This window comes from Schistocerca americana, chromosome X (assembly GCF_021461395.2).
Source record: "Schistocerca americana isolate TAMUIC-IGC-003095 chromosome X, iqSchAmer2.1, whole genome shotgun sequence".
In the NCBI taxonomy this organism is placed as follows: Eukaryota; Metazoa; Arthropoda; class Insecta; order Orthoptera; family Acrididae; genus Schistocerca; species Schistocerca americana.
The window spans coordinates 291,567,669-291,591,660 of NC_060130.1; the positions used below are offsets into that span (position 1 = coordinate 291,567,669).

The 23,992-nt window shown below is 42.9% G+C and overlaps 1 protein-coding gene across 1 annotated transcript in view; it reads left to right on the forward strand.

Moving 5' to 3' along the window:
• LOC124555966 (nose resistant to fluoxetine protein 6-like) overlaps positions 1 to 23,992 on the forward strand; it is a 408,440-nt gene that overhangs the window by 85,610 nt on the left and 298,838 nt on the right. The window contains exon 3 of the mRNA XM_047130013.1: positions 18,030 to 18,252. Coding sequence (XP_046985969.1) covers positions 18,030 to 18,252 — 223 coding nt within the window. The remainder of the gene's footprint in view (positions 1 to 18,029; positions 18,253 to 23,992) is intronic.

Sequence of the window (23,992 nt, forward strand, 5' to 3'; positions counted from 1 at the left end):
TATACTTGTGAATCTTCATGACACAGTAAAAGAGAAACATTTCTTTTATGGGGCACCTTCAATCTCACATGGTTTTGAAGTTAACTGGTTTTCTACCCTTCGGAGAAACTGCAGCAAAGCAGCAAGTGTTTTACAACTCCAATTTCTTTCTTTTGACAGTCGCAGAAAGGCTTATAGCTGATGTGTATCAGACGTAAGCGTGATGGAGCTCTACCATGGTTCTCACGCACTCGTACTACGGTAGTTATCAGCTTGCTGCTCACCTGAATTTTTTGATACGAGGGGGAGCTTCTAATTACTTCTTGAATCGCATCCAAGTATTGATGTTTACAGCAGACTGAATGCGCCAATCCTCTGCTCATCCTTCCTCGGTCAGTGTCCATATCCAGAATTTGAAATCAGAAGATGGTAGATCGAAGTCCATTACAGGAGCAGAAACATTAGAGTCCTTCGCTGATACGTCATTGTAAACCAATCCCGCAAGAGCGGCGCCCATAGAAATGAGATTGTCAGCCACTTCGTTTATTCTCCAGTGATCCTCGTATAATTTTCAGAATTTGAATATTCATTTTACTGTTCCACTCTGTGTTTCCGTAGATTGTAGCACGCTGTTTGACTGTGATTTTATCAGCAGGTTCTGCAGCCGCGCATGGCGATCAAGTTTGAGACACTCTCGAATCGCTGTCACTTCCGCGGTATAAACTGAACAATATAGGGGCTGACGAAATTGCTTCTAACATTTTTTGTTGGGGACAGGAAATGCGCATTCTACTGACGAAATCTCTTGATATCGAGAGCCATCAGTATACACATGAACAAATGGCAGCCATTAAAGATTAATGTAAGCACTGGAACAAGAACTGATTGTGCTTACGTAACTTTTCGTAAAACTGTAATAGCGACTGTTGACGTTTTCCAACTGATACAGATCGTACATAACAATGCGGACAAACAGCTCTCGTGTTTTCACTACATTGTTGACAGAAATCGAAGATACAGTATATTACTCGCTCAAATAATTCTCGACTTAAGAGAACCTAGTAAGCTATACTGGTCGGCGAATTTTTAACACAAATGAAACTGACAAGTTGTGTGCCACGTATGAGTGTAACAGAACAACTGATATTTCAATATTTATCATATGTAGTCTGTAGCAGGCTCGGATTGTTCACTGATTGTCTGCAGGGTAGTATGGTTCAAAATGGTTCAAATGGATCTGAGCACTATGGGACTTAACTACTGTGGTCATCAGTCCCTTAGAACTTAGAACTACTTGAACCTAACTAACCTAAGAACATCACACACATCCATGCCCGAGGCAGGATTCGAACCTGCGACCGTAGCAGTCGCGCGGTTCCGGACTGCGCGCCTAGAACCGCTAGACCACCGCGGCCGGCTACAGGGTAGTATGGCTGTAATGAAATGCAGAACAGTTTAAAGAGTTCTTCAACTTAGCGTACTGAACGACAGCTTTAAATGTCTTTAAAAAAAGAACAGTGTTATCCAAATAGCAAAGACTAGTCGTCCAAGTAGGTTATCCATCATATGTTCAAAGGTTGCTGGGGCATTATACATTCCAAACAGTATAATATTGAACTCATAGAGGCCATCAGGTGTTATGAAGGCAGTCTTTTTTTGACTCATAGAAGCAGCCATTTGCCTGTCAGCTCCATCAGCCTGGATTTGCCAGTAGCCTGCCTGCATGTCCATTGCTGAGAAATACTTTGCTCCTTTCAAGCTGTCTTAGGTGTCATCAATCCACGCCAATGGACAGACATCTTTTCGTGATTTTGTTCTATTGTTGGCAGTCAAAACAGAAATGCCACGTACCATCCTTATTCTTAACAGGGACGAGAGGAGAGGTCCAAGGACGCTCTGAGGGTTCAGTCATCTCGCAGCCTGTTTTTCATTTCCTCCTAAATTATGTGTAGTTCAGCCAGCGACACACTATACGAGAGATGGTTGGTGGATGATCTCCAATACTGATATGATGTTTTACCATGGGCCTCTTGGACTGCCATTTCTCGACTCTCGTTTTGAAAGCATCAAAACACGTACAGATCGGCTAACACTCACTGACATTCCTCAGTCAGGCCAGATTCTATTGGCAGTTTGGTAGTGGCTTCCTCCACCGCATTTTCTCTAGTGAGAGTGGAGCTTAATTCTCTGTTGGTGACACTGAGCTGCCCTCCCAGGATTGATTTGGCTGTTCCTACGCATATACCTTTCGGGCTGAGTTGTGGCTGCTCATGACAATTAGTGATCTGAAGTTCTCCTTCGCCACCTGTAATGCTTATGATTATCACTGGTATGTAAATTTCTTTTGTGAGCCTGAGCAGCGTTTTGCAACAGTCGAAAGCTTCATAGTTTGACTGTGCATCTAGATTGATGACTGGAACTTGTCTCTGCCCAGAGCAATCTTTGTTACGTGTACTTGTCGGAATAGCTTCGTCAATCTGGAACAGTCTACAACTGCTTGTGGTGACAGCAGGAAGTCCCATCCGAGACTAACATAATGACTACATTCTGTTAAACAACAGTTTCGAAGGACTACACTCATTGATAGTTATTCTTGTAATAAATATTCCTGTTGGCTAGATATATTTCCAATTTCCTGCCTTCAGCACAATCACTTTCTTATCGCGGAGCATAGTCTTCTTCAAGTGGCAACGGTAAGCATTCGACTAGAGAACGAACCAAAACGTGAAACCCATAGTAGAGAAAATGAGTGTGTATGTTTATGGATTTAGGGCGGTCATCAGCGAACGCCTAAGAGGAAACGAATGGAAGGCTTATATTTGTCAGGATGGTTCTGATTAGTCAGTTAAGCGTCCCATACATAGTATTCGCGATAAACGTTAAGACAGTTGTTAAGGTAAAGCTGTACGTATGAAGCTTGGTATGAACACAGCAGTCACGAGCCTAGTGGACGTGGTATGGCGTTGCCTGCCTCCGAACTTTCGACTGTCTGAGGCAGCCAGATGTAGAGGGACGTCAAGTGCAATGAGGACTCCGAATCACGATACAATTTCGCAATTTTCACATTATCAAATCAAGGTCAGAGACGAATGGAGAGATAAGGGCCCAAAAGATTACAAGGCCGACTGACGATTAAACCACAGGTCTTCGTACTCGTAATGTGACACTTGCCCAATTACCTAGCGAGCCACACTATTGGGTCAAATGGCTCTGAGCACTATGCGACTTAACTTCTGAGGTCATCAGTCGCCTAGAACTTAGAACTACTTAAACCTAACTAACCTAAGGACATCACACACACCCATGCCCGAGGCAGGATTCGAACCTGCGACCGGAGCGGTCGCTCGGCTCTAGACTGTAGCGCCACACTATTATTCTATGGTGAACTATGAACTCTCCTCGGGCCAAATTAAATGGCTAAGCTTTTAATCATGAAATGAGCGGGGCCCAAAGAGATGGCGCAATTTTTAGAACAGTCGACTCGCGTTCGAGAGGAGCGTCCACCCCTATTTAGGTTTTCCGCGAATTCCCTGAATCGAATAAGACTTATATGGGGACGAAGTTTTCAAAAAGGACATGTAGCTATCCTTGTTCAATCACGGTCTAATCATAATCATCTCACCTTCTTCGTGGCTCGTATTATGCACTTTTAGCGGATCCTAAATACGTATTAAGCTCTCCAATCAGCCTGAATGTGATTACAGGTGCTCTGGAGTCAGATTCGTTCTCAAGGATGCTTCACACAAGAATATAAGACAAGAAACTCCCGCTCCCAGCACACACACACACACACACACACACACACACACACAGAGAGAGCGAGAGAGAGAGAGAGAGAGAGAGAGAGATAGATAGAGAGAGCAAAGATAGGCGGAAGGCATATAGCGTATTCAGCTAGTGGATGTCCCGACTGGGGTTCTTGCGGAGAGCACTCTCACATGACGAGCAAACAAGCAATCAGGAGGAGCAAAGTGCTTGCGAAAACATGCCGCTCGGGGGGAGACACAAAGCTATACAGCCACGAGGCAAACTCAGGTAGGCTGTGTTGTTGTGGTTGTTGTTGTTGTTTGGGTGTAGGGCACCCAGTATCGAGTGTATCAGGGACCGCATAAAATTACTTTTGAACGAGATTCTAAAAATTGTAAAACTTTTGCTTTTAGTATATAGAAACGACCGTAGCAATAAGTAAGTGAAAGGCATCTCAGCTGAAGATCAAGTTAAATATAAAAATATCAAACCTTTTCACAGATTCGTGTTGCTGGCTGACGAGTAGTATAAAAACATTGGAGAGCCAGGCACTTTGACAAACGTCAAAACTTCTGGTTGCATGTTCGCTGGAGTACGCACGCACACACGAGAATGTACACACGAGCACTCTGACACGTCGTAAGAACGATGTTTCTCAATGTTTGTAAAATTCTTTAAAATATAGAACATTGCACATACATGAGTTACATATGGTATATACAGAAACATATGGCTCTTTGCATGAGCTAGTTGCTCTGCGAGATATCAAATTCTGGTACCTAATATTTTTGGGTTGACTTGCGACAATAACGACGGTTGTTTGATAAGTCTGGTAAAATACAAGAAAAAATGTTTGTTTCGTAAACAACTCACCGTATTTCTCGACATAGTCTCTTTTGAGGGGTATTCACTTGGTCCAGCGATCCTACAGCTTTTTCATCCCACTTGGAAAAACAGGTTTTATCAAATTCTGCAAAACGCTCGTTGACAGCAACTATCATTTCCTCATTTGATGAAAATTTCTTCCCAACAAACCCAAGTTTCTAGTTAAGGAACAGAAAGAAGACACTTGAAGCTAAGTCTGGCGAGTAGGGTGGATAAGGAACCAACTCAAAAACCAATTCGCGCACGTTAGCCATTATTATCACTGATGTGTGGGATTGTGCGTTATCCTGGTGAAAGAGCACATTTCTACTTGCCAACCTTGGTCTTTTTTCAGCCAACGCAAATTTCAAGCGATCCAGCAAGAAGCATAATAGGGTACAGTTACGGTTCTGCTTTTTTCCAAGTAATCAATGAGGGCTGCTACTTGGGAATCCCATAAGACAATGGCCATCACCTTTCTAGCTGTCAAAATCGTCCTTGCCTTGTTCGGTGCACTTTTATTAGACTTTGTCATTTGTTTTGACTGCCGTTTTGGCTGTGGTGTGGATCCAGCTTTCATCAACAGTCACAAATCGGCGCAAAAGTCTTGCAGATTGCGATTAAACATTGCCAGGCATTCTGCTGGAATGTTATGCTGGATACACTTTTTGTCGACTGTGACCGATTGCGGCACCCATCTCACATACAGTTTCTTCACAACCAATTCTCTTTGGAGGATATTATGCGCTCGCTCAGCAGAGATGCCTACGGTCTCTTCAGTGTCACGGATTTTTATTCGACGGTCTTGCATTACCACGTCATGGATCCTGTCAATGGTTTCCTTTGTGGTGACTTTAATTGCACAGCCGTAGAACGCTTCGTCTTCGGTGCTTATCCGACCGCGTACAAATTCATTAATCCAAAAGTAAATGGTCAGATTCCGCGTGAACTTCATCCATTCTATTTTGATTTATTGACCAGTCCAACCATTCAAATAAAAAGGTTTAATAACAGCCCGAACTCGATTTTCTCCATTTTCAATCGCAGTCGACATACTGCCACATTCAGACGGCTGTCAATGAACTGTATGCTGTACATTGTTGAAATTCTTTATTCGATCCTTTGGCTAATGACGCTTACCAACCATGAAGGCGCAACAAAAATATTCCACTCTCTCATTTAAATTTATCACTCTCATCAAACCACTTTCGAATAACATTTTCAAAAATGGTTCAAATGGCTCTGAGCACTATGGGACTTAACTGCTGTGGTCATCAGTCCCCTAGAACCTAGAACTACTTAAACCTAATGCTGTGGTCATCAGTCCCCTAGAACCTAGAACTACTTAAACCTAACTAACCTAAGGACATCACACACAACCATGCCCGAGGCAGGATTCGAACTTGCGGCCGTAGAGGTCGCGCGGTTCCAGACTGAAGCGCCTAGAACCGCTCGGCCACAACGGACGGCCCTTTCCTGTTCAACTTGCATTTAAAGAGAGGGAAAGCAATATCTGTATGCCTCCGTATAAGCCCTAATTTCTCGAATCTTATCGTACTAGTCTTTACGCGAAATGTATGTTGGCGGCAGTAGAATCTTCCGAGTCAGCAAGCCTTGCACTTTTTTAAAAAATAGCCGAGAAATTAGCAGAAAAATAATCAAATATCTCTCGGTGATATTTGACGGTCACGTCGCTTACTCCCCGGTGGTCCAAAACCTCCAAGAGGGATGTTAGGAGATTGATCGTTGGGTCCCGCGGAATTCCCACGGGCAGCTGGCAAAGCGTCACATGTCCCAGCCAGTCTTATACTGCAGCAGGTATCAGCCTCTACCTCAGGAAACGCAGATTCGCTGCGCTTCTGCTGTGTTGCTGAAATATCATGTCATCTCAATTTTTTAGAACGCTCTATCGCCTAAGGAAATTCGTCCAAAGTTTTTAAAAGTTTCTAAAGAGTCGACTCCTTTATTTACAATTAAGATAGCGGTAGCTAAAAGCAAACGTGGCTAAGCTTCTCTTATTAAAAAAATGTGTTTGAAGAACATGCTTAGACTGCAGTCACAGATTAAAATACCGAGAAAGTGCTCAATATAGTATCGTAATTTCTGTTAAAAAGATACTTATATGCCAAAAATCAGAAAAAGTAATTATGAGAAAGCTTAGTACAATACGGTGTTGCATTTTCTGAATGCTAACCAAATGCGTAGGACAAAGTGAGTGGCTGCACCGTTTAAAAAATTATCAAACTTATTTTGCATGTCAATTTGTTAATGTGGATTCCTAGAAACGAAATTCAAAGCGGTGGATAGATCCCGATGGTCCTACACCAAAAAAGCGGAACTCCAGTTAAGTTGCTGTAATGGTCGCGTCCAGTACTTTCTCGAGTGTATTAGATATTCTTCTTAACAATTAGCTTTAAAAGTTTAAAAAGTTATGTCTTCAGCGTCTACAGGGTGGAAATAAATACGTAAGAAAAGCTTTGGATTTCAACAAGAAAAAGAATGTAATTCATCAGGCTAATGGTGCTGATCACGGAAATGCTTTGATCATGGAGATAACAGAGGAGATTCAAGTAATAAGTGTTGGAACATCCACCATCCGCCAAATTCGGTTCCCTCTGACTTCTGCCTATGACTGAAAACATTTTGAGTCCTGCGAAAAGGTTTTAACAGTCACATGTTTGCATTGTGCAGATCTTCCAGAAACGAACGTTAAGAGCGGAATATGCTCTCTATAAAAAAATTTAAAACTATCTACTAAAAGGACTGTGAAAAAATATTGCCTTTTATTGCCAGGATGAGAGTTTTCAACTTACCTTCACATCTACATGACGCATTATGTTTTACGTGTACCCAATTTTTACAAAAAGTGGGGACTTTTGACATGGCCATTAGAATCCTCTTGCAGCGAAAGAAGTTGGTTGTGCGCAGGTGGTGGGGTAGGGGCAGATTAATATTCGGGTCGCGCACCTGCCGCTCGCCACGCCGTACCGCTTTCCCTGCGACCGCAGCGCCGCGCAAATTCCGAAAAGGCTGCCGTCGACATTGAAGTCATCAGGGAGGGTCCTCAGCCCACTTGTAGAAGGCTTCGAGAAACAAAAACTACAACAGCTTGATAACGGAGCTACGGAACACCTGACCCGAGATGGTCGGGAACTAAATGAACTCTCGTCTTCCTTAAGTTGTGCCTAATGTCTTAGCCACTACGCCATCCCGTTCCTTGACAGAAATGCTGAAAAATAATCGTCGCATTTCTGGAGCCTAATAAATGTTATTTCGTTAACATGTTATAGCGCCGCCAGTACAAAACACAATTCTTTTCTTTGTTTTGCTACGAAGAAATACTTCATTATGATGCATCTTCTGTATTGCTATAAAAATATGGTATATGTTAACATTTTTTTACGTTACTTAGTTAGGCCAAAACTATAGTACGAGAATCTAATTTTGTTGTGGCCGCTCACATTAGCGAGCGTCCTTTGAATTTAGATTTTTCGAGAAAGATCGTAACATTGTCTGGTTCAGCTTACCTGACTGTCCGGCGTCTGCGAAGCAATCGTATAGTCGATTTGTTTGCTCGATAAATAGTTAGCTTCCGTAATAGTAACAGTAGAAGGCGTTCCGTAGTTACTCGTTATTGCCGTATAATACAGCCGTAAATGGCTTTACATACAGCGTTAGGTCTTTTTGCTAATTTTCGGCTCGTATCCAGTATTCTTTGTACTCTTTTCTTTTATAAGACGTCTTTTCTCTCACATAATTGTTCAGTTTGGCAATTATTCTCATTACATGTTCATCTTTTGCAAGTAATAAGGTTCCTGAGGTTCTAACGTAGCGTGCGCTTGAACTCATCAGAGAAAAGCAGTCGAGAAAAGATGTAATTTAGGCGTCCTCTACCACGTTCTGCACAATCGTTTCCATCGATTAGTAATTTCCACCACGCCAAATCACTGTAAAGCTACTGCTCGGTGTTTATTTAACTTACTAAACTCGAGGACAGCTCTTGACTCACATGCCGCGCTCTGTAGCTGTGAGCTGTTCTCTGGCCACACTCAGAGCAATAAATCAGCCCGCGCTGTTGGCTGCTGTTCGGCTTTACAGAAGAGGCTCCTCACCTCACTTCCTCAGGCTGCACATTCATTTGCTCCTCCTGTCTCTGTCTGCTACACTAGTCTTTTTTCTGACGAAACTGTGGCAGTGGCATCACTCTTCTCCATTTTCAGTATGAGTATGTTTTTAGAATGCATTCCGAGAGCTCTACGAGAAATGCGAACGAAATAGAGAGGCCAGCCATTAATATCGTCCCGCCCACGATGCAGTTTGATCTACGTTTCTTTGAAATGTCACCCATTGAAACTTTGTGGAATATAATTGGTCGGCAATATGTCCCTCCAAAAACCAGTTTCGATGTTTTAGATTAGATTAGATGTACTTCTCGTTCCAATAGATCCGTAGTGAGGAGATCCTCCGGGGTGTAGAACATGCCAGAAAACAAGGATACACAATAAATAATTACAAGTAACAACAGATATGCTAATGTATCTTCCACAGATCCCACGTGAAATGGCCCTCATAGATATAGAATAAGCAAAAAATTACGTAAACATTTAAAATTTATCGTAAATATTTGAAATGTACTTACGAACTTGTCACGAAACATGTAAATGTTCGGTACACTGAGGTGCATACGATAATTCCTAGGTTATTGTAGCCAGACATCCATAGAATATAACACTCATTTTACAAGACTTATTTATAACGTTCACATGAGTACCCTAAAATTGTACGGAAGTCAGATTTATGTAATAATCGCATTATTTGATATTATTAGGACCATAAACAAATCATTTTGTTCTGATGATAATTTCATCAATGTATTAGGAGGTGCTGGACATCAAAAACAGCTTTAAGCTCTTGTTAACCTGAACATTAGTTAACTTTTCATGGACTCTGGCACGTTATTGAAAATGTGTGTTCCTAAATAATAGACATCTTTCTGGACCAACATAAGTGACTTTAAATCTTTGTGAAGATTATTCTTGATTCTAGTATTGATTCCTTTGTGAATTCACTTACAAACTGCATGAAGGCACAATTCCAAGGATGAAATCCAAGCTCTCCTTTAATGCATGCCAGATGGAAGTTTCACATCATACTGTCTTCTCAAAGTCAGATAACGTGTACAGTTCTATAATGCTAATTATTTGTGTTTTATCATTTATCTAAACTATAATACTAGCGGCTCCAGATCTCGAAAAATGATGACGGCTAGGAGACCGTTGTGCTGTCCCCATGACCCTCCACACTACATTTAATGACTTCATTGGCAGAGGATGACACGGCGGTCGGAAGCTACCGAGGGGTTCGCCAGGGCCCGTGAACAGAGTTTATGTTTACGTTTTTTACTGTTGTACAAAGTTCAGTTCATTCACTCGTATCCATGCTGATATTCAAATTATCACAGACATTGACGTAGCTACAGAGAGACTTCTACAGTTTCCATCATCGAAGACACAAATCTAGTTCCTAGAATATCGTGTGAGTTGAATGAAAGCTACCAAATAGTCTCATGAGTAGGTCTGGCAAAAGAAAAAGTCTGGAGTCCTGGGTGTCTGGAATACGGACAAGGATAATGCAATATGGATTAACATTAATTATTCTGCTCATCTTAGCCAGCAATTATAATTGCAAAATGTAGTGCATACAATTGTATTTTATATTGTACGAGGATGGTAGTTCATGTAAGGTAAAGTATAATGCTGCAATGCAGTCACAGGCCTCGACTCACTTACCTTTCCGTTTCATTTACATCTGACACTACATATAAAAGGTCCAGTCACATTAATGTGACCATCGCTTATGTTCGACATCGACGTACAATAACCATTCGCAGACGGCAGATGGGAGCACTAGTAGTGGAGATTTTATAGGGTGTTTCCGTACGAGCGCTCAAAAATGTTACAAGACGTAAAAAGTGCTCCACCGAACAATTTGAGTAGGGAACTTGGGGTCGGAGAAGCAGGCTCAAGGAAATACTGAAGTAAACTTGTCTACCGCTTTGTCTAGCATTACTGTTTTCCAGCTTATTTACAACTAACATGCGAAGAAGTTTACGCGTAGTGTGCTGTTTATTTACATGTACATTCATTATTTCCTGCAAGGAAACAAGGAGGACCAGCCTGATTATTAGGAAGTCATGATGCAGTAGGCCGCCGACTGAATTGCCAGCTGTGCTAGAGGTTCGTGCAAAGAGTTCTCCGTGAGTTGTTGGGGAACGTACTCTTGACTGTTCGTGAGAGGATGCGGATACAACATGGCGGTGCACCGCCCCACTTCAGTGTGGATGTCCGCAACCATTTCATTGCTGAATTTCCTGGTCGCTGGATTGGAAGGCGTGGTCCTATTCCATGGCCTGCGAGGTCACCTGACCTGAATCTCCTTGATTATTTCCTATGGGGATATCTAAAGTCAATTGTGTGTGAGACCCTAGTGGATACGGAGATGGAAACAGTTGATAGAATTGTGGCTGTCTGTGATGCGATTCGAAATACACCAGGGATATTTGTCAGGGTGCGTCAAATCTTGTTCGCCGATATCATGCTTGCATTGAGGTTGATGGCCGTCAGTTTCAGCACGTTTTGTAAGATACAGTACATATGATACGCTCATTGTATCAATGAGAGTATTTGCAGTTAACTGTAACTAATGCTAAATAAAAAAGCACACAGTCATGCGTTTTTATCCCTATTATCTCCTTAAGCTGGCTTCTTCGACCCCAGGTTCAAAAATGGTTGAAATGGCTCTGAGCACTATAGGACTGAACTTCTGAGGTCATCAGACCCCTATAACTTAGAACTACTTAAACCTAACTAACCTAAGGACAGCACATACGTCCATACCCGAAGGCAGGATTCGAACCTGCAACCGTAGCGGTTGCGCGGTTTCAGACTGTAGCGCCTAGAACCGCTCGGCCACCCGGCCGGCCGAACCCAGGTTCCCTACCTAAAATCGTTCAGTGGACCGTCCTCTATGTCCTGTTAAATTTTTGCACGCTTTTACGAAAACACCTTGTATAAAGCACATCGGAAGGGGAGGCGGGGCGGGGCGGGGGGGGGGGGGGGGGGGGGCACGGAATACGGTGCAGTCGTCGTCGTTCTGCGGAAACGGAGAGATTTATCATAAGTCCAAAGGGCCTCACCGTTGGCTTTCGGGCCAAGGGTGCAAGCTTTTCCGAAACGGCTAAGTCTGTAAGCTGTTCGCGTGTCTCCGTGGTTAAAGTATGCCGTGCATGGCAAAATGTCGCTATCCAAAACCGGCGCCGAGGCCACTGTGGAGCACCACGGGCCATAGATGCCATTGTTGAACAATGGCTGTGGAGATGAGTACGGACGAGCAGACATACAAATGTTGAACAGATGACCACCCAGATAAGCCAAGAGACTACCAACAGTTCCTCCTCAACGACTTCTCAGGTAACACCGTTGCATATGGGATTCAGCAGCAGGCTCCTTGTTCCTGAAACCATGCTGACTGCTCTTCATCGGGGACGAAGGCTGGAATTTTGGCGCCAGTACTGCAACTGGGCGTCTACCGAATCGCGACTGGGGGCCTCTTCGAATGAATCGCGTTTTATATCCATTGGCGTGTATGGTGTGAAACGTCTGGAGGCAACCACCCTACAACAGTCGTCGGAAGGGTCCAGGCCATTCTGGAAGGTACAATAAAGCAACACAAGTATGCACCTATCCTTGGGTACCATGTCTACCCCTACTTGCAGTTTGATTTTCCTCAGCATGATGGGATCTACCAGCAGGACAATGCAATGTGTCACACAGTTCGTAATGTACGTGGGTGGTTCAAAGAGCACCAGGAGGTGTTTGTTGTACTCCCCTGGCCACCAACCTCCGCCGATTTAAACACTATCGATAATTTATGGGACCACCTCGATGGGGTTGTACGAGCCATGGATCCTCAAACGTGAAACCTAGTGCAGCTGGCCATGGCACAGGAGTTTGCATGGACCACATCCCTGTCGGTACTTTCCAGAATCTCATTGACTCTCTTCCTATACGTCTTACAGCGGACTGAACTACAAAAGGTGATTATTCAGGTTTATGACAGGTGGTCTCATTAATGTGACTGGACAGTCTATAAGCTGCACGCACAATACGGGGCATGCCAGATCTTCCTGTACGTCTCACAGCGGACCGCACTACAAAAGGTGATTATTCAGGTTTGTGACATGTGGTCTTATTAATGTGACTGGACAGTCTATAATCTGCGCGCACCATACGGGGCATGCCAGAATCTCACTGACACTCTTCCTGTACGTCTCACAGTGGACCATGCTACAAAAGGTGATTATTCAGGTTTTTGACAGGTGGTCTCATTAATGTGACTGGACAGTCTATAAGCTGCATGCAAAATACGGGGCATGCCAGATCTTCCTGTACGTCTCACAGCGGACCGCACTACAAAAGGTGATTATTCAGGTTTATGACAGGTGGTCTCATTAATGAGACTGGACAGTCTATAATCTGCGCGCACAATACGGGGCATGCCAGATCTTCCTGTACGTCTCACAGCGGACCGCACTACAAAAGGTGATTATTCAGGTTTGTGACATGTGGTCTTATTAATGTGACTGGACAGTCTATAATCTGCGCGCACCATACGGGGCATGCCAGAATCTCACTGACACTCTTCCTGTACGTCTCACAGTGGACCATGCTACAAAAGGTGATTATTCAGGTTTTTGACAGGTGGTCTCATTAATGTGACTGGACAGTCTATAAGCTGCATGCAAAATACGGGGCATGCCAGATCTTCCTGTACGTCTCACAGCGGACCGCACTACAAAAGGTGATTATTCAGGTTTATGACAGGTGGTCTCATTAATGAGACTGGACAGTCTATAATCTGCGCGCACCATACGGGGCATGCCAGAATCTCATTGACTCTCTCCCTGTACAGCTCACAGCGGACCGCGCTACAAAAGGTGATTATTCAGGTTTTTGACTGGTGGTCTCATTAATGAAACTGGACAGTCTATAATCTGCGCTCACCATACGGGGCATGCCAGAATCTCATTGACTCTCTTCCTGTACGTCTCGCAGCGGACCGTGCTACAAAAGGTGATTATTCAGGTTTTTGACAGGTGATGTCATTAATGTGACTGGACAGTCTATAATCTTAACGCACCATACGGGGCATGCCAGAATCTCATTAACTCTCTTCCTGTACGCCTCACAGCGGACCGCGCTACAAAAGGAGATTATTCAGGTTTTCGACAGGTGGTCTCATTAATGTGACTGGACATTCTATAACCTGCACGCAACCATACGGTGCATGCCTGAGGATCTCACATTATTCACTTTCCCACAGTACATTCTCCAGATACAGTATGGTCGATATTTGATGTAATGTCCTTTCGATATTCTCGAGCTGTTGACGTCCAAAGCATACACATCCTCTGTCGGGGCAGATCGGAGGATAATGCGAACTACGATAGTGCTCCCACACATGTCGTCCGTGGACGATTGTTGACTGGAAATGGAAATGTTGTGTGACTAGGACCTCCCGTCGCGTAGACCGTTCACTGGGTGCAAGTCTTTCGATTTGACGCCACTTCGGCGACTTGCGCGTCAATGGGGCAGAAATGATGATGATTAGGACAGCACAACACCAAGTCCCTGAGCGGAGAAAATCTCCGACCCAGCCGAGAATCGAACCCGGCCCATTAGGATTGACATTCTGTCGCGCTGACCACTCAGCTACCAGGGGCGGACGATAGTTGACTTATTGAAACACTTTAATGATATTCTGCTTCATAAAAGGTAAAACAAACATTATTATGCCGTAAAAATCCTCGATTCACTATTTTCCGTTCCGTATTGTAATGGACGACGGAGGATTTCTATCTCAGTGCTCCAACATCACTCATTTTATTTTCTTGACACTTAAACGAAATACGTGTCTCAAATAGTCTATCATAAACAATAACGCTTAAAATTTCGGTAGCAGCTAGCTTGTCTCGAAGGGAATGTCGACTCTCTTCCAGTTTGCTTGTGCCAAGTAATTGAGCATCTATGTAGTGCTCTCATACTGACTGAATGAAAGTTTATTTCATCAATTATCAGTCTACTTCCTTAGGCTATTTTTCATTTCCGTGCAATACTCTGGTGACCGTCTAACGCCCACAAAATAAAGTATAGTCAAACTAAAACAGTGCAGTAGAGTTCATGAGGTTGCACCTACCGTCTACATGAGCGCCTGGAACATAAAATTATATCCCATCATTATTCGATTATACTGGAAACAGAAACAACCGTAAAATATCTACAAGCATACGTCCGGAACGACCTCAAGTGGCATGATCATTTGAAGCTAGTTGTATGAAATGCAGATGCCTTATTGAGATTTATTAGCTGAATATTAGGGAAACGTAATTCACCAACGAAAAAGGTATCTCACAAATGCCACGTTCTACATCTACATCTACTCGATTACTCCGCAATTCACATTTAAGTGCCTGCTAGAGTATTCATCGAACGACCTTCAAGCTGTTTCTCTGCTGTTCCGCTCTCGAACTGCGCGCGGGAAGAACGAACACATAAATCTTTCCGTGCGAGCTCTCATTTCTCTGTATGTAGGTGGGCGCCAACAAATTATTTTCGCATTCGGAGGAGAAGTTCGTGGTTGAAATTTCATGAGAAGATCCCGCTGCAACGAAAAACGCCTTTGTTTTAATGATTGCTAACCCAACTCACGTATCGTATCTGTGGTACTCTTTCCCCTATATCGGTATAATACAGCTGTCCTTTTTTGAACTTTTTCGATATCGTCCGTCAATCCATGATTCTTGAAGGGAAGAAAGATTAGGGTTTCGCTCCCATAGACGAGCAGGTCATTAAGAGAGGGAGCACAAGTTCGTTTTATGAAAGTATGGGGAAGGAGATCGGCGTGTGCCCCTTCGAAGTAACCATGCCAGTATTTGGCTTACGGGTTTTAAGAAAATCACGTAAGATCTAAATTTGGATATCCTGACGGGGATATGAACCGCCGTTCTCCCGAATGTGAGTCGAGTGTCTTACCACACCTTACTCGATATTAATTAAGTATTGTTCATCAGCCGGGCTACCTTCCCAAGTATGACTGTAAAGGATACAGAAGACATCCAAGGAACAGCAGCTTGTTTCGTCAGCAGTTTGCTCTGTAAGGAGTCGGACAGTATACACTATAAGACAAAAAAAAAAAAAAAAGGAAGCACCAAGAAGGAATTATCCGAATGGGACAGAAATCAGTAGATGTGATGTACATGTGCTGTCAAACAAAAATGATTACAATCTCAGAAAAATTAGACGATTTATTCAAGAGAAAGATCTTCATAAATTGAGCAAGTCAGTAATGCGTTTGTCCACCTCTGGCCCTTATGCAAGCAGTTATTGGGTTTGGCATTGATTGCTTGACTTGTTATTTTCCTTCTGAAGCATATCGTGTCAAATTCTGTCCTACTGGCGCGTTAGATAGTCAAAATCCCGAGCTGGTTGTAGCATCCTGCCCATAATGCTCCAAACGTTCTCAACTTCGGAGAGACCCAGTGACCTTGCTGGGCAAGGTAAGGTTTGGCAAGCACGAAGACAAACAGTCAGGTCGGTACCCCACTTCTGTCTGGGGTGTCTCTGGACATGTCTTATATGGACATTGGGGCTCATTTAGAAACGGGATTCGTAGTTTAGCTGGGTAGCTAAGTTGGTAGAGGACTTGCCCGCGAAAGGCAAAGGTCCCGAGTCCGGCTCACAGTTTTATTCTGCCAGAAAGTTTCATATCAGCGCACACCCCGCTGAAGAGTGAAAATCTCATTCTGGAAACATCCCCTAGGCTGTGGCTAAGACATGTTTCCGCATTATCCTTTCTTTCAGGAGTGCTAGTCCGGCATGGTTCGCAGGAGAGCTTCTGTAAAGTTTGGAAGGTAGGAGACGAGGTACTGGCGGAAGTAAAGCTGTGAGGACGGGGCGTGAGTCCTGCTTAGGTCGCTCAGTTGGTAGAGCACTTGCCCGTGAATGGGAAAGGTCCCGAGTTCGAGTCTCGGTCTGGCACACAGCTTTAATCTGCCAGAAAGTTTCATATCAGCGCACACTCCGCTGCTGAGTGAAAATATCATTTTGATCTAACACGTCAATTGGACATAATTTGGCACGATATCCCTCAAGAGGACATCCAACAAGTCTATCAATCAATGCCAAACCCAATACCTGCTTGCATAAGGAGCAGAGGGGGACCAACACGTTATTGAGTTACTCAATTTGTGAAGCTCTTTCTCTTGAATAAATCATCCCATTTTTGTGAAACTGAAAAAATTTATTTGTCTGTTCATTTACGTCACTATCACAAAGCGAAAAAAGTGGTCCAACTAAAACATTCATATCTCTTTACGCACTACACGAATCTGTAATAAAAAATGGGGGTTCCTATTTAAAAAAAACAACGCAGTTGATATCCGTTCGACCTATGGCAGCGCCATCTAGCGGACTAACCATAGCGCCATCTGGTTTCCCCCTTCAAGCTAGACGAGTTCCGTTAGTTGTAGTTTTTTTCGTTCGATGCTTATTTCGTGAGATATTTGGCCCGGTCACTATCAATGGACCACCCTGTATTATTGATGAGTAAAATCTCTATTATGTGTATCTGTTGTGTTATGGAAAAACGCTACGAACTTATGCACCAACCTACTAGAATGTTAATAATGTTTGTTTTATTTAAGAAGCTTAAAGAGCTTTAAAATAAAAATTTGGAGTCATTATTTTTCATGACGCCCTCGTACTATATTTCAAGTCAGTTTGACTTTCTTTGAACGCAGTCTTGAAGGTGTTTGCAGCAGCAGTGTAGATAATGCTGTAATCGGTTTCAAATGTGGAGAACTGCTTCCGAGGGGGCCGGCTAGAGTGGCCGAGCGGTTCTAGGCGCTACAGTCTGGAACCGCGCGACCGCTACGGTCGCAGGTTCGAATCCTGCCTCGGGCATGGATGTGTGTGATGTCCTTGGGTTAGTTAGGTTTAAGTAGTTCTAAGTTCTAGGGGACTGATGACCACAGCAGTTAAGTCCCGTAGTGCTCAGAGCCATTTTTTTGCTTACGAGGGCATAATTTGTGGTGGAGCCTACTTATGGCCCGGGGCGCTCGTGTTGTGAATGGCTTGCTCTTATTGTATCCTCTAGTGGTCCACTCATTGTTGGTTGCGTTTCTGTAGACTATACGAACGTAGCGACTCATTCCAAACTGAGCAATCGAGGCAGAGTGCATTCTTTGTTGAACTGGGCTAACTCCCTGCATTGTTACCAGAGGCCGGAGGCTGTGCAGCTCAAGGGATGCCACTATTTACTCAAGCTCATATTTTCGAGCGGGGTTCCGGCGACCAGCCAAATAGGGGCTCATTCATTTTTAGCCGTGGCAGGTCCGGCGGGGGAGTGTCGGTCGCAGACGCTCGCGGCAGCGCAGTATCCTCCGGACAGCCGCGCCTCGCGCTCCACGCTCCTCGCCGCTCGCTCCAAGCTCCACGCTCCACAATGCCGCAGGCAGAGACTCACCACATCGTCACCACCTACTGCATCCTCATCATCCTGCTCATCTCGCTCTGGATTCTCTACTCCAACCTCATGTAGACTGCGGTATGCCGGCGCTTTCTGCAACTGGCGCTTTCTTAACACGTTCCGACATTCCGATCACATGTGCTCCTAACAAAACGTTAATGTCGTGTTCCTCCTCGTGGTTTCTTACTCCCCTATGGTTTTTTTTGTGGAACCTATTAACATATTCGTGAATACGAATATTGCGACCTAATTATTATACGTCACGTCTCATTAAATTGTCTTTCAGTGTATAGCTTAGACTTCTTTTTCGTCACTCTTTATCGGTAAGCGTTATCTTTATATCATCTTACAGTTCTTTTCCTGTCACTGTTCTCAGTGTCACTTTCCATTCTGTATAAGCAAAGAATATCATTCCGGAATTCACACATGTTAAATAAACAAACCAGTCACGTTGTGCGCTGTATTTCTTTATTTCATTCTGTCTTTATGTGACTGGCACTTTCGATCTTTTGGTGTACGTTCAGATTAATAAAAAGAAATTTTTATACGTCTCAAAACGTTCGTCAACAAACAAACTAGCCGGCCGAAGTCGCCGGAGCGGTTCTAGGCGCTGCAGTCTGGAACCGCGAGACCGCTACGGTCGCAGGTTCGAATTCTGCCTCGGGCATGGATGTGTGTGATGTCCTTAGGTTAGTTAGGTTTAACTAGTTCTAAGTTCTAGGGGACTAATGACCTCAGCAGTTGAGTCCCATAGTGCTCAGAGCCATATGAACAAACAAACTACTTACGTTCGAATTCTACCATACCTAAGAGGAAGCTTGTCTTGTTGTCAGTATGTACTCTGTTGCAGCATTCACCAGTCGTAGCTTAATACAACAATCTGGAAGTTACTTCGCGGTACTGCTTTCGGATCGCGTTACTACGTATCAGAGTACTCTCGTCTCGACAGTTAAAAAAAAAAAGTTCAAATGTGTGTGAAATCTTAAAGGACTTAACTGCTAAGGTCATCAGTCCCTAAGCTTACACACTACTTAACCTAAATTATCCTAAGGACAAACACGCACACGCATGCCCGAGGGAGGACTCGAACCTCCGCCGGGATCAGCCGCACAGTCCATGACTGGAGCGCCTTAGACAGTTTTCACGGTGTTGGATGCCGAGCCAGTGGCGAATATTTTCAGGGCCTGTGTTATGAATCATTGAAACACAATTTTCGCAGAAAAATCGGGGTACTGCTCAGCGTGTACCCATTCTGCACACCGCTGCTACGTGGTTAAGTTGAAGTGTCATATTTTGTCCAGCCACGACTATGTTTGAAGAATCTCGGATATGGTGTTCGGCTGTGGAGACCTCATATCAGCTGTTTGAGCTGGGAAGCCTCGTGACAAATTTAACTATGTGCTAGGCAGACAGTCTAACCTAGACTATTACCTTTCGATTACTTTCGTGTTAACATTCTTACGAACAGTGGGAAAGATCCGGGCTCCAATATGAAGTCTCTATATAGTTTTGGCTTGCCAGTAGGTTTCATTGTGGCGCAAATTCCAGAGTAAATTGAAAATTCATTTTTTCTCGAAACGTGGTTCTAATAGCATACAAAATTATTTGGATCGCATTGATTCTGTGTGAGTGTGCGTGCGCAAATCACGTGTATGTGCGTGTGTGTGTGTGTGTGTGTGTGTGTGTGTGTGTGTGTGTGTGTGTGTGTGTGCGTGTGCGTGTGTGTGTAACAATCTGCGGGTGCTATTTCTTTACCACAGGGCTACATTTTTTTTTTAATCGTCTCTTCGCCGCTGAGCTAATTAAATCCGACAAGCCTGTTACTTTCAGAAAGTGGTTTGTACTATTTATTCGTAGAACTTGAGAGACGCCTGCGAGTGAGATTGCAAAGAAGCTTGATTACCTCCTATTCCTTCATAGCTGCCAGCTTCGCCTCTGCGTTGTTCCGACTGCAGACCGCGTAAAACTTCAGAAATCTGTCTCACCACTTAGATAATACATTTTTCCCTTAGAAACACAGGTTTTGAGAGACATCTGAAGAGAGCAAATCAGAAGCTCTAAGGGACTAAAATGAATTTCGCGTTCACCCGAACAGACTCAGAGCATTTAAACGGTAAAGCATATCATTATTATTAATCAGTTTAACGCCAATAAAATTAAGCCTATTTCTAGTAAATGCAACGCAACATGCGGAATAACAAATGCCTGCAAGCTAGCAGTCATTTTAAGTAGTAGTTCTGGGGACTGGTATTAAATATCCAAAAGTTTTGTTCTAAGTTTATAATAGTTTCTGAAGCTGGTATCGTAGCTCATACAATAAACAGATAGTCTGTGGATGGGTACCATAAACAATTATCCTCCTTTTAGCGCACAGGCTCAACGGTATTTGGCGACAAGATGCCTTTATTCATAATCCAGTACGTCGTCCTACTCAGATGTGGTACACTACATCACCGATGTTCTAGATATGACGGGTTTCACGATTTAAGTGTGAAGCGCAACCAGCCCCTTACGTTTCGTCGGTGTAAAATTTGATGTGTGCGTCATTTCTAATCCAGCTATTCCGATTCCGATGGGTTAAAGCATGTGAAACTGGCTTCACAACCGAAACTGGGCAATAATGAGAACACAATACAAATATAATTTAATTAATTAGTGACATGCATTTTAGGAGAAAGTTTTCGTTTAGAAGTTTTATAATGACGTCTGACGTGTATGTTTTCTCAGCTTAAGAGATCTACCGAGGAAACCATACATTTCATCTAAGAAAAGATGTGAAAGGAATAACACTTTGATTTGGATCGTCTAGAAAGGATGGGTACGACAAATGATGATGGAAAGTTAAGACTGATTGTGTTTCTTCGCTTCGAGAAAAAATATTCTGCAGAAGAAATAAAATTTTAGTCCTCTGCAGAGTAATGGAACGGAAGTAATACTTTTTTGTTTTAACTATTTTTTGTCCTAAATTTGTGTCTCTCACACCACTCTAACTCGCTGAAAGCTTGTGAAGCAAGAGTCGGTGTGGAGATTTTGCAGCATTGTCGCTGCTCCAGAAACTTGATGGAACAGCGCAAGAAAGCTGCGTCTGAGTTGCAACTGAGACATTAGCTAGCGCCCTGGCTCACGCCGCCGGCTCCTCGCGGTAAACCGCACACCGGCGGAAGAGCTGGCGCCGCGCCTCCGAAAGGACATTTACTGGCGCCATTTCAGCATTCTGCGCCTCACGCAGAAACCCACTTTAATCCTCGGAAACATCAAAACCTGCAACGCTCGTTATTCTCTTAAACTGTGCTTCTTAGTGCCTGTCTAGAGTTGTAAGACCGCAAAACTACTCGACGTGCTCACATCTCCTAGCAGACTGCGACTTCACGACATTATGAAGGGGCACGATTTGCGCGCCATTTCGCCCGTCTCCTATCTGTAACGTCCTCGAGATGACTTAGAAGACTGACAGAGAAAGCGTTCCCTCCGTTTAATCCTGTCTGATCTGAATTTTTCCTGGAGGAAGGAAAATTTTTCTTGTGATAATGCTGTCAGGAGATTTTTTAAATGATTTTAGATACAAGATTTATATAAAAATATGTACCCGTTTTCAAAACATATTTTATGCTCTTGGCTTCCTTTTATGGACTAAAATAATTACGAAATATTCTCTATTGTAATAAATAGTAAAATGATTGTTCGATAATTACCACGCAAAATATCAGTAACAATATTCAATTATATAGTGAAATACAGCGAACCAACCACATCCGTGTATTCTGATAGTCACGAGGTGCTGCATTGACTTGGTGACGTTTTGATAGCCCAACATTTGGCAGCACTAGCGCATGATGAAAAGGTTGAACATTCATAAATGCGTACCTCGGATTTCCGTCGGGAAAAATTACTTCTGTTGCAGCTAAAACATAGTAAAAGTTAATATACACAATGGCTGCCAGAGGGTCTCAAAGGGTTAAAAAAACTATAAATCTCTTCATCTTGCGGTGTCAATTACATTCCCCAGTAAAACAACAAATTTTTAATGTCATTCCACTATGCAGTCAACGATAAATGGAAAAATAATAATTACTGATAATTTTGTTCGCACATGGGTCCACAACTTTGATATTTTTTTTAAATGACAACATTTTCCATTATGGTGTGTACATTTCTCAGATTTATTTGCTATCGCCCAATTTAGACTTTTTAGTCAACATCAAGCAACCTATAAATATATCGAATCACAAATGAAATAAAGAATGTAAAGCGTATAAAAAAAACTCCAAATGGCAGCATTGCCAGTTTAACGTAGGTTACCCCCTAATACCTACATTAGTAATGTCTATGTGGCATGTTGCAACACATGTAAGTTGCAAATCAATCCAACAGTCCAAATGTAGACTTACCAACACCATCGAGATCGGTATCAAATAGGGTACAGAATATGATGTGGATTCTCAGCAGTCTGTCGGTCAATACGTAATTAAGTTATATTGTACGTGGTGCTCCCGCATGCATTATAACTTTCCTTCCTATTTCATACGGATTTCGTTACTTCGAGTCTACATGTGGGCTCGTGGATTGATTTGCATGTTACGTGTGTTGTGTCAAGTTACATAGAGGTTATTTGGATGCAAGTGCTAGACTAGGTTAAATTTACTACGCTGCCATTTAGAGCGTTTTTAATATACATTATATGTTTTATTTCACCTGTGTTTTGGTACGTTTATAGGTTGCTCAACAATGGCTAAAAAGCCGAAATTGGCCAATAGCATATAAATTTAACATTTATGTAGCCCATAGCCGCCTATGTGTTAATCTGAAAAAGGAAACGCTTTAACTTACCTCTCGTCAAACCACAATTACTTATTGATTACTACACATCGAGGCCACTGAGTATCGGTCAATGCACTGCCATAAAAATGTAGACAGCAGACAGTCACAAGCCCAAACCATACAACCATTAAAACAAAACTGTCACCATATTCATGCTAGCCCTCCTCATATTGTTTGCTCATAAGGGCACACTCATTCCCAGTATTATAAATTATGGAAGTGTTACTATTCGCATAATGTTTTTTTCGCAAGACCTCAGAAATTTTAAATAGTTTTTAAGGCAGCTGCAAATAATCAGTGGTTTTGGAAAGACTTTCACCCATGAACGGCTTTGGACCCCGATCATCTATTGTCGCTATCATTTTTTTTTTCCTTTTTGCTTTTTGCAGTATGTTACTTGTTGTGTGCTGTTGTAAGGTATTTTTGAGATTAACAAATTAAATCTTAAGGATGATGCAAGCAGCGTACCTTTATGTGAACTACATCCAAATAAACGTCAGAACATACTTTTCTCTCTAGACTAGAAACAAAATTTGGTAAAGAATGACAATGAAATTATATTCTTCGCAAAAAATCTGACTTGGCATATTTAATATACAATCAATCGAGTTTATCAAATGCGCACTAGCAATTGAGTCCGAGTTGTGTTGGATTAGTGACCAAATAAATGAATAACAAAATGCCAAGAGCAGCCCTCTGAATCACTACGGCGCTCCACGTCAGTGCCTCGTGGCTTATTTGTTAAGGAGAAGGAAAAAAAGAACGGAATAAATAAAAAGCAGGATAGCAATTTAGCATCTTGGCTATACATCAAATCGATCCGTTTTTAATTTTCCGCCTTCTTCGTATTAACACTGCAGCCATAGTTTTGAAGCATATTTTTAATTGTTTATCAGTTCACTTGTAGATTTCTTAAGTATTTTTACATCCTGTAGTTGCAAGGTAAGATCATAATTATGGCTCCTTTAAACACCGCACCCATGTCCACGTAGAGCCCGAA